Here is a 12259-nt window from a genome sequence, read left to right on the forward strand (position 1 = left end):
TGTATGATGTTGCTAAAAGGTGGGCTGGAAGACCTGAGTTATGCTCAACTGGATGGGGATCAAATATTAGACATGCCTTTTCTCCTCAAAATAGAACTCTACAAACTTGTACCAGGATGTTGATGAGCCAGATTAACAAACCAATTGAAAAGACACAGGCCGAGATTCTGCATCAGAGGCTATGATGCTTGGTTTTACAATGACAGAGCTATGTCACTGACATAATATACAACCATGCTAGTGAATTGTGACAATACACAATGGGACACCTTGTAGGATGTACTGTTGTGCAACAGGGTCTCCAATTGTGTAATGTGTTCCGTTGTGCCTCAGGTCATGTTGTGCACTGGGGCACATGAGGACACATGACTATTACACAATGGCTCTGTTTGTGCAATGGCCCCAGAGACAAAGCTACATCCCTGCTCACCTCCAGAGAATAAGAGTGTTGCACAACACTGCAGTTTGCCTTTATGTGACCATCATGTAAACACCTAACAGGATACCAGCCATAGTTCATTTTGCCCAGTAACAGAGGTTAAGGGACAATTCATATGGCCAAACAGAGGTTATAATGAATTAGCTCTAGAGCATTTTAGGTGTTTTGCTATGTAATGAACTTTCTGATAAGCAACACATTCTGTTTCTGGGTAACACCTTTTCTGATCCCTTGCATTACAGCCATGTAGCATTTTCTGAATTCTGAAGTATTACCTAATGCAGATTACTGCACTCATTTGGTTCCCACAAGTGTTAATTATGCTGTACTGGAAATTTGTCCAAAATGGAAAGGTGGCGCACTACTATTTCCCCAAGTGCAAGGTACAGTAAATCTGCTGCTGGTGATATGGGCTCACGTACAAGAAAGTTTTAAGATCTGATCTCATACAAACATTTTTAAATGGAGACTGTTGGTGCATATGGAGCTCTCAAGTCTCACACCTAATCCTTCTATGGCAGAAAACCTAAAAGCAAGAGATGAAGGACAGATCTGAGTGAACCAGAATGCTCGAGACATTTCTTATAAATGAATAGATAGCTCGAAATAAATTCTCGGTTAAGGCAATGCAGGAATATTTATGTTTACAGAGCTGCAGAGCAGAATTACATTGCTTTTTAGTCAGGAAGACAGTATACTTCTGACTCAGGGATTAAAAATGAGAATCAAAGATACAAATAAATTTGAAGTGACTTAGTTTACTGATAACATTTTGCAATCACATATGCTTAAGATGTTGCTAGTTTTCCAAGAGGATTTGGACACAATATGGCAGAAATGTAGGTATAACTCAAGGGATGGAATCTTGTTTATGACATATGATGGTATAATCTTTTACTATGCCAGTGTATAGTAAGTGTACTTTTTCAATTATTATGGAAGGATCTATCCATTACCTCCTTGTGCAACATCATTCACATACAAGCTTATTCTGATAGCTAGATTGCATCCCCACAGGAAATCAGTGCTCAAGGGAGGGCCTCCCAGGTACTATTCAGCTGCTGTTGCACAGCCAGGAGAAAGGAACAGATGTTGCCCTCCCAGATCTCCAGTGTATTCACTGGAGTTCCAGAAGGGCAGCAGCTGTTCCTTTTTACCCTCTGCAATCAGATTTATGATCTGTCAGCAGTACTGTCAGATCTCAGCCAAAGACTCCTGGCAGCTTAGTGTAGACCTGGAAGAATTAGGCCCATACACACCATAGTCACAGAAGTACTGGGTGGCCTCAGCAAGTCCGTATTTTCCATTAAAGACATGAAGCATTAACAACATGCCTTATAGGAATACTGTGAACAAGAAAGATGACTGCAAACTATTTTCAATACTTTCCAGTTCACAATCCAGTTGAGACAGATGTTAGAAGCAAAACAGAAGAAAAAAGATGTATAAATCCAATTTAAGTGGACAGTGGTTTGTCCCATCATGAGACTACCTTTCCATGGTGGTGGGATTGTGTGCTTCTGTGAAGCAAGAGGCTGTGCTGATGACAGTGGTGCTGCTGATAGGGTCTCCCATGTCAGACAAACTTTTGCTAAGAAGCCAGACTAAATGTGCCATACAACTACTGGGGAGTAGTGGTGTGTGTGTGTGTGTGTGTGTGTGTGTGTGTGTGTGTGTGTGTGACAGAGACAGAGAGACTAGCAAAGGATTTCTCAGAGACACAGCAACTCCCTTTTAAATGTCTTTTACCATGAAAACTCTATAATGAGACAATTCAAAATTTAACAGGAGATAGTGCCAGAAGATGAAACTCCCAGCTACTGAGGTACAGTAGAGGGCAGCTACAAGTAGTGTAGGACTTAAAAGGAAAGCTGTGACAGAACTAGACAAGATCCACAAGTGCAAAGATATATCACTGAATACCAAAGTCAAGATTGTTCATAACATTATATTTCCAATTTCTATGTATGGTTGTTAAAGATGGACAGTGAAAAGAAAGCTGAAAGGAAATGAATCAACTAATTTGAGATGTGGTGCTGCAGGATACTCTGGCCTGGCAAAAAGACAAATAAATGGGTTCCAGAGCAAACCAAGCCTCAGCTCTCCCCGGAAGCCAAAATAATACTGAGACCGTCAGACTTTGGACATATTATGAGAAGACATGATTCACTAAAAACTATAATAATGCCTGGAAAGGTTGAAGGTAGTAAGAAAAGAGGAAGACTGCATTGCAGATGGATAGACTCAGTCAAAGAAGCCACAGCTCTGAGTTTACAAGGTCTGTTTATGACAGTGTGACTTGGAGATTTCTCATTCATAGAGTTGGCGTAATTCAAATACAACTTCACGGCATTTAACAAATATTGGTCTGTGGAAGTGCTACAAGCTTGAACAATAGAACTGTCTGATAACTGAAATCCTTTAAGACAAGCTGCTCCAAACTGATGCCTTCAAGATGTTAAGGCATACAACTTCCCCATTATCACAACTGTGAACATCGAAGGACCTTGATGGCTGGGAATGTTGGGAGTTGTAATCCAAAATTTTGGAAGTTCATCAGGTTAAATAGTCTGGTGCATGTAGACCAAAAGAGAACATTTCATCTTTACAAAATGCACAAATACACATGAAGACAGACTTCTGAATTAAGACTTAATGAGTTGTAATTTGGCATTCTGCAGGAAACACAAGCTCTAGTTTCCGCTACATGAATTCTCAGAACTGCTGTTCTTCCTTTGTTATACTGTGGAAGCATACATCTTACCATGATTATGATTAAAACAACCTTTCCTGCAGTGGAGGGCTCTCATTTGTTAATGCAGTTAAATGAATCCAAGAGGTCAGAAAACCATTCAAGATGCAGCAACAATGTCTGAATGATGTGTCACAGGAAAGGAAAAATAAATAAATCCAAGATAGTTAATAATACACATCTCAAAAGGGAAAATATAATAAAAGGCACTTCCATAAATCAAGTGCCTGCACTCCTCCTCAAGTTAAATTCCTTCTCCATTAAGATTAGGAAAAGAGAATTTTAAAACATGGCAGGACAAGCCAAAACATTTGGAGAGGGCAAGTACTAGAAACAGAATCAAACTGGAAATCAGCTAGATAGACAGACAGATAGATAAATCTATCATCCCTCAAGGGAGACTTTTTTGGATGTGATCTAAATTAACATCATGTCATATCTGCAAAGTCAAGTACGGATCAGTTTTCCAGTTCATTGTGGGTTGCTGAAGCACAGGACTTTCAATCTGTATTTGATAGTAAGCACTTAAAGAGTCCACAGTACCATCTATGGCACTGATTCTCAAATGCCAATGTTAGCCACCCTAATTGTTGTTGTGAGTCTGCAAGTCATTTCCAACTTACAACTAAGGAGACCATATCATGGGTTTTTCTTGGCAAGATTTGTTTAGGGGGGCTTTGAGAGCATGTGGCTTGCCCAAGGTCACTCAGTGGGCTTCTATGGCAGAGTGGGGTTGGAACTTGGTTCTCCAGAATCGTAGTCCAGTGCTCAAACCATACACCACTCTGGCTCTCTAGCCTCCTTAAACCAAGTTTTTTTTTTTAATTAAGCATGGCCATGCTTTCCTTTTCTTCTTCATACCCTCAAGCTCTAAATAAAAATAAGCATTTTCAGTTGAATCATCTTTGTAGAGAGGTACTTGGGAGAGGCTCAGTCCTTGGAGGGAATAATCACTGGGCCTCTCCCAAGTACCTCTCTAAAAAGATGATTCACCTAGCAATGCTGACTCTTCCTTATCACCTAAGGGTATGAAGAAAAGGAAAGGAAAACTAGAACAATGACCATGGCTAATTAAAAAACAAACAACTAGGAAGGGAGAATTCTATAAAAATGGAGCCCTCCTCCAGTAATCCTGAATCAGATGCATCGGGGTGAAGAACATGTTGCCTTCTAATTATTGTTGGATTGCAAGTCCCATGATCCTTCACTATTGCTACAATTTCTAGGGCTAATAGGAGTTGCAGACTAAAATTATTTGGGGAGTTAGATTTTCCCTCCCACTGGTCTTCCCTCTAGCTCCATCAGAACAGAGATAAAAATGCTGAAGTCCTTAGTCAAGGTGGGGAGATGAGGGCTACAGGCTACATATGTCTCCCAGGCCATTTTTAATCTTCTCAGAGCCCACAAACACTCCGAAAATTTGTATGGAAGAAATGACCAAAATTTCAGTTCATTCACAGACCCTGTGGTGAATGAACCAAGTTACCTTCTCCATAATCCACTTGGTAGTCCCAACCCACTGAAGCAATGGGACTCATCCAACTATTGCTTTACGATTCAATAATTTGTTAAATAGATCTATTCTACATAGGACTAGCCATTGGACTTAGGCTCTTGTGTTGGTGCAATCTATGACCTAATCTGTGACCTATAAAACTAGTAGAACAGTGGGTATGAATACCTCAATGTATTTGTGGGAACTGTTGCATTATTCAAACAAACTGAAGAGAAACTCTGACTTGACTTGCAATGCAGTGACTTGTGATACAGAGAACAGACTGCATGACTGTCAATTTATCTGAATTGAGAATTTACATGAAGCAGTTAGAAAAGAAGAAAAGACAAAAGAAAAGAAAGCAGTCTGGGGGTATGAGTGTTATGTCCTCAGCCAGAGAAGGTGTTTTTTTCTTTAAATGCAACAAGGCCCACAACAGAGGTTGAGGCAACTCTCCTATTTCTCCACCAGTAAATCAAGTCCTGTAGGGAGGATATAGCAGCCCAGTGTTTGCATCCTCTTTCAGTGCTTCAGAGCAATTACAGGTATAGGAACCTCTCGCTTGATCCTCGCTTTAAAAAAAAAGCAGCATACTGTGACAAATGGTACAGAAACATTCACAGAATGTGTGTGTGTGTGTGTGTAGGTTTGAAAAAGTAACATTCCACAAAATGAACGTAATACTATTGAGATAAGAAATAATGGACTAGGAAGTCCACCTGATGCTGTTCTGCTTGTTCTAAAAATACCAAGAGATGCTCTCATCTTGTGATTGTGCGCCATCCCATAATTTTGGCATCAGTAGGAACAGCAAGTTTCCAATTATCTTTACTTGAATCACACGAGCAGCATAATGGCCCTTAAAAAGCATAAGAGAATAGCTCAAATTATAGATGGCCTATTACTATATTACATTATGTTGTAATGTATCATATTAGGCATCCACAAATCCACTCCCTGGCTTGCAAAGGGACTTGTCCCTGGCTCTCTGGTAAGCAAGATGCCCAGCAGCACACAGATCTTCTCCTCAAAGATCTGCATTTCTGCTGTATATGCAGTTCATAAGAAACAACATGATTCTATTCAGAGTGGTATGGGACAGACTCCTGATGATCTTACTTTCTTTTACACACCAGTGCAGTGGACAAAAAACTCAAGCTCTCTCAAGCTGTAATAACCTGTGTATGCTGCGTTGTGGGGAAGGTATTCAGGCCCTGCAGATGAATTCTGTCCACAGGGATTCCCCAGATGCTTTCCTTCCCCATGATACTACTGTTTGGTGATTTCCAAGCTTTTGTAGGTGTTCCTCAACCACCTATCTAAAATGCTGCAAGCCACTTCTAAAATTTAGTTACTGGTGACAAGGGCTTCAAGTTAAAGTATACTGGTATTTTAGGAACCACCTATTTGCATTTCACCCCATGCACCAATGGCAAGAAGGCCCCAAGGATCCCTCTGAAACTGATTTCATCCCTAGACAGAAAAAGTTTTCCAAGGGAAATGGAGAAGCCCGAAAACCCCACAAAAAACTATGAAGTGGAGAAGGTCGGTTACTACTACAAATAATGGATAGCTAGTGAACGAAGCTAGCATTTATGTGCTATTAGTAATGGATTTATCCCTATTTTTTTCACCAGCTCTTCCATCATGGAATGTATGTTTTTGAACTTATTTGTCTTCAAAAAACACTATTATTTGTAATATCAATGTTAGCCTATCCCTAGCCTGGTGTTTATGAGATGTGTTGGACTACACCTACAGATCTCCTATTGTATCTTCACAAAAACAAACTGTGGCAACTAGTAATATTCTAGGTCTTAACAATAATGGATAATGTAAATTCTGTCATTAATAAAGAATGTGTAGCTTTCTTTATTGTCTGCCTTGTTAACAATACAGTGCATTTTCTTCACAGTGACTAGTGTGAGAAAGAAATGATAGGAGCAAATACCTTTGTTGTCAATTCACTCAGTTCTAGGCAGTGTGGGTGTGGGGACAATCGCCAAGTGAGAAGAACCAGATGGAAAGTAGTCTTGTGAAAAGGTTCAACATGTCTTGCCACATCATGATACATATTGGTTTCATCATCTGAGGATGTGTTATTGCAACAGTAATAATGCTCAATATGAGAGGAACCATGGGTTAAGAGATCTGGTGACTATAATTTGGGTGTGTAACCAAATATACCTGGATATCGTAATGACAGAATTCGTTTTAAACAGGCTATATTCCTCCATCACTATGCATTAGGAAGATGAACATGTATAGGATGCATTAATAAAACCACTGTACATCTCTTCAGTGTATCTGAAGAAACTGCTCTGTAGCATGGTTCAATCAAACCTTAGTTATTGCTTGGGGGAAGTCCTTACCATGTTAAAAGATATTTCAGTGTTGTACCGTATATTTCCACCCACCTCCATAATTAGTGTAGAGTGTTTGCTGTAAATGACTGTGTCTTCCATTTTTAAAAGCCATATATATATACATATGGTAAAGTACAATCTAACTAATGCAAACAGACTGAACAGTGCTAACCTGCTTTGCCCATTTCCCTCTTTGCATAAATCCTTCAGCCTGGAACCCAACTCTGTGATGAAGCTTGCTTAGCACCAGTGAAGTTTCCCACATTCAGAGTGACAACATTCTGGGCTGAGATGAGAGAATCAAAGTTAAAATCCAACCCATCTGCATCCATGAGTTCACTGCGGATAATGGACTCCATATCGCATTCCAAGCTCCCATTGAAAATATCCAGGTCCAAATCACTGGGAAATTTATCATGTCCCATGACTGGAAGGCTCACGCTGTTGGAATACAAAGAAGAGCCTGAGAGTGAGTCAGAAAGGGATTGCATAGACTGGTTGGCAGGCGACTGTTGCTGGTGTTTTGCCGACCCAATGCTGTTTGAGTCACTTAAGCCCATAGTACCAACAGAATTCGACAAGGCACGACTGCCACTGAGAGAGGAACTCTGGGATTGATGCTGGTGGTGGAGCAGATTCTGGTTGACCAAACTGCCCTGGCTTGGTTGAGCAGCAAATGACATCATTGGATCATTCCGTAGCATAATACTCCTGCGTACATTTTGGGCAGACACAGCTGTGCTAGCCTGCGACATGAGTGGATCGGACTGAGTCATCATGACGTCACTGTGGCTGTGTGAATCTGATGCCAGCAGATCCTGCAGCGTTTGGTTATTGTAGTGAGAAATGGAAGAAAATGTTGCTTGCTTGTTCTCTTGGATGGTTTGCATGGGAGACTGACGGAGGGAATTCAAAGAGGATGGTCCAAACACACCATTGTTGAAATTATTTGATGGAGAACCAAGACCTGAACCTTTGGAGCTGTATGGAAAACTTGAGCTTCTTTGCATGAGTCCCCCTGTGGGAGACTGCTGGGAAGAGGGGAGACTTATATTGTCCAGAAGATCATCCATAAGGTTATCTGTCAGACCATCATTCAAGTTCATAGTGCCTGCCATGTCAGTCAACCTAGGCAACTCTACATTACAGGGTTTGTTCACCGATGGAGACATGCTAGGCGGGCTGCTGTACAGCATGGGCGAAAGTGGAGCATCATCATCCTGGACCTCGTCTAGCTCGGTACTTGCTAAGATTGGTGACAAGCGGCCACTTATGGTACTGGCATTTGAGTTTGTACGGGACCGGAAATCTGTCCATGCTTCCAGCTCATCACTGCTGCGTGATGTTGGGCTACCTGGCCACTTGGAGAGCTGGGTGGGGCTGTCTTCAGTGGTTTCCTGTGCAGCTTGTAGGGATGCTTTCTTTTTAGCTGCTCGTCCTCGGCTCTTTGTATACTTGTTGCTGTTGTCCATTGAAACAGCACGTCGCCGTGGTGCTTTCCCACCTTTCCCACCATCTGGGTTGATCATCCACCATGAGCTTTTTCCAGTTCCTTCATTCTGTACCCTGATGAATCGACTGTGAAGGGATAAGTTGTGCCTGATCGAGTTCTGCAAGAACCAGACACACACAAAAAAGAGAATATTTAAAACAGGAATATGTTTCCTTTGTTCATCTCAACTATCAAAAGATAACATGTAAAATCTATAGGAAACATAATTATTTTTTTCATCTACAACTATTACTCTTTTACCATTAACTTACTGCTAACAGTGACAGCCAGTGTGATGTAGTGATTTTACTGTTGGACTACAACTCTGGAGACCAGAGACTGAATTCCTGCTCAGTCAAGAAAAGCCACCGGGAGACCATGGACAAATCACACTCTCTCAGCCTCTAAGGAGTGCAAAGGAAAGCCCCCATCTAAACAAATGCTGCCAAGAAAACCCCTTAGGGCGTTGCAAGTTGGCAACAGTGTACTAGATAGCATGTACTGAACTGGACAAAGAATTAAATGCAGGGCTTGGAAAATTGCCTTTTTAGGGGTACAACTCCCAGAATCCTGCAGCCAGTGTGGTCACTAGCCATGTTTGCCAGGGATTCCGGGGTTGTAGGACAAAAAGTAGTATTTGCATGCTCTGAATTAAAATAATGCAGTTTCCACTTATTGAGATATCATGAAACTCTGAATTAGAGCTGTTCTCTTAGAAAGTGCTGAAGTACTGATACCATCATTATAAATGAGTGATGCATCTAGTTTTACATGACACCATTTTTAACAATAATTGTCTGTATTCATTAATTAAAGCAAAATATTCCCACCTTTCCTTTATTAAATATAGGCCTGTTACAGACTGCCAAAATAAAGCTGCTTCGGGTCTCTTTGGAGGTATGCTGTTTAAATGATGCATGCATCCTAAGAATCCGGAAGCTGCACCAAAGCTGCACTCCAGTGCTTAGGAATGGAGTGTGGCTTTGGCGTGACCTCTGGACTCTTAGGACCCATGCATCATTTAAATAGCATACCTCCAAAGAGACCCGAAGCAGCTTTATTTTGGCAGTCTGTAACAGGCCATAGCTTCCCATTAAAATACTTAATAAAGATTGCTCAGTGTTTATCTAGCAGTATCAGAATATTGCTAGAAACCAAGATGGTTGAGATAGGCTACTATCCTGAGCACCTGTATTTGAAAACAAGTTTTGCAAGAACATTATTTCCTATTCAATATGTTCAAGATCAGATGTAAAACATGTCCAGCACATTTTAATCTAATGGTCTTTTGCAAACAACACCAGCTGTACTTATCTATGCCACGGTATTGATGATTATTGCTTTCCTTCTCTTTCTTTTAGAGGCACCCCAGTTGAGTAATTGGCCAAATGCTGTTTGTTACCCAACAACATGCTTGTAAATTTCCAGGGGTGACTTGTATCAAATCCACTTTTTTCATTTCAAAGAAGTAGTGGACTCTCCAAAGGTCCAGTGATGGCAGGTTCCAGCCAGTTGCCACGCAAAACATTGGAAGCAAAAGCCCCAGTTACTTATTTTGGCCTCGAACATTTGAGACCAGCCAGCCACCAAAGTTCTTTAGGCAGTTTAAAATGCATCACTAATATAAGATATAATATTATAACAACATGGCACAAAAGAAAATAACACAAAGTAAAATCAGTAGATGACATAATAAAATCACAGTAAGTCTTTTAGTAAAATTGGAATGGTATACCCTTTCACCAGTCACCAATGCCATGACTATAATTTTTGCACTGAACAGGAAAACAAATCCATAGCCCAGATATTCATATGCCATTTCAGTCATGCCAGTTCAATTGAACCTGATGCATGAGACACAAAGTTGATAACTGAAAAAGCCTTTCTCATCAATCCTGTTAATACACACCTGAATTTGTATTACCTGAAAAGAATTAGAGTAAACAAACAGAATAGACTAGATTCCACATTTAACCAATACAAGTTGAGTCTCCCTTATTTTGGATTTTGGAAATTATTTTAGATTTTGGAATATCTGTATTTGCATATGCATACATAATGGAACACCTTGGAGATGGGAACCAAGTCTAACACAAAATTTCATTTGTGTTTCATATACACCTTATATACAAACCCTAAAGGTAATTTTATACAATATTTTAATAATGTTGTGCATGAAACAAAGTTTGTGAACTATCAGAAAGCAAAGATATCACAACATCAGCCACCCATGAAAAAGTTTTGGTTTTTGGAATACTTCAAATTTTGGAATTCCAGATAAGGGAGACACAACCTGTAGTAGCTTTTTAATTTTTATAGAAAATTCAGAGCTTGGAAATGTTATTTTTCTGAACTGCAGCTGCTAGAAACCTCCAGCCCGCATGCTTGGGAACTCTGGGAGTGGTGATCCAAAAATAATGTTTCAAGCTCTGACAGAATTTGGGAGGTATGCTGGCTGGGAAAACCCCAGTGTGTGATACTGGATGCTTCAGTGTGAAGATTAAGAAGATTCTAACACACTGGGCAAATGCCAAGCATATCTATGTCAGAAAGGCAAAATACATTATCTTCTGCCAAGCATATTTTGAAAACAGAAATCCATCAGCACTTCACAAACTCCTTTGAAAAGGATATCTACTTCATAATGTATCTCAGGGATTGTCATTTTAGGGGGATGGTTCACACTGACATCCATACCATTGACCTAAAGAAGGAAGACGGCACTGAGGAAATGGAGGACACCTGGACTGTGGAAAGAAATGTAGAATACAAGTAATAATCTACATGCTTTTACCCATCCAGTTTTAAGTACATATAAACTATGTTTTGACTAAAGCCAGGCCTACTACATAGAGAAGGGGAGGCCAAAGCCAAATTGTCTCTTGCACAGTAGATGTAATTGTCACTTGACAAAACTAAATTCTGTACTAACTGCTTTTCATTCAGTCTTAGCAAAAAGCATAGCTCTGCTTTTTAAAGGGGAGCTTTGGAGTGTTTTCCTTTCACTTAATGGCTCCAGTTCAGAGTCCTTTTAACACTTTGATGGATACCCATGATTTCTGTGTAATATAGCATCTCTGGCACGTTCCAGACGCGCAAAAAGTACATACTAGGGTTAGGAAAGGGCGTCCTTTCCGGATGCTCTAAGCCTAGTACGTACCTAGTATGTACAAAATGGCGGTGCCCTATACACAGGGGCGCCGCCATTTTGACGTGCCAGATTCTTAGCGTCCACATGTCCCCCCTGCACTTGCGATGTCACGAGTGTGCCATTTGCGCACTCATGCATCGCAACTGTGACACAAAAAGAAGCTGCTTGGAGACTGAGGCTTCCTGGCGGCAGAAACAGAGGCGGCGGCAGACTGCCCTTTTTGGGTGGTCTGTAAACCGCCTCTATTCACTTAATTCTGTGCCTGCATTTCTGTGTGAACATGGAATAACCTCTTAAATTCAAATTCCATGAACAAAAACTTTTTCAGTTTAACATGTGGTGTCAAGGGCTTTCCATATTCACTCAAACTTAAAATGCCTTGGAACTGTGGGTGTTAAGAGCCCTTGGCATATATAGTTACAAGATCTAATTTAGTGAGCTATACTGTGTTCACTTCCAGTTTCACAACTAACTTGGAGGTGGGTGGCCATGAGCAGAGGGCCTATGTCTTCTATTTTGTCTGTTCAATGGAACAGAAACATGAGGTCTATGCAATTGAAGCTA

The 12259-nt window shown here is 40.6% G+C and overlaps 1 protein-coding gene across 1 annotated transcript in view; it reads right to left on the reverse strand.

Annotated features, from left to right (window-relative positions):
* Positions 1-4020: 4020 nt before the first annotated feature.
* FOXO3 (forkhead box O3) overlaps positions 4021-12259 on the reverse strand; it is a 130834-nt gene continuing 122595 nt past the window's right edge. Inside the window, exon 2 of the mRNA XM_042445828.1 lies at positions 4021-8662. Coding sequence (XP_042301762.1) covers positions 7259-8662 — 1404 coding nt within the window. The 3' untranslated portion in view covers positions 4021-7258. The remainder of the gene's footprint in view (positions 8663-12259) is intronic.

Source organism: Sceloporus undulatus, chromosome 1 (assembly GCF_019175285.1).
Source record: "Sceloporus undulatus isolate JIND9_A2432 ecotype Alabama chromosome 1, SceUnd_v1.1, whole genome shotgun sequence".
NCBI classification, from domain to species: domain Eukaryota; kingdom Metazoa; phylum Chordata; class Lepidosauria; order Squamata; family Phrynosomatidae; genus Sceloporus; species Sceloporus undulatus.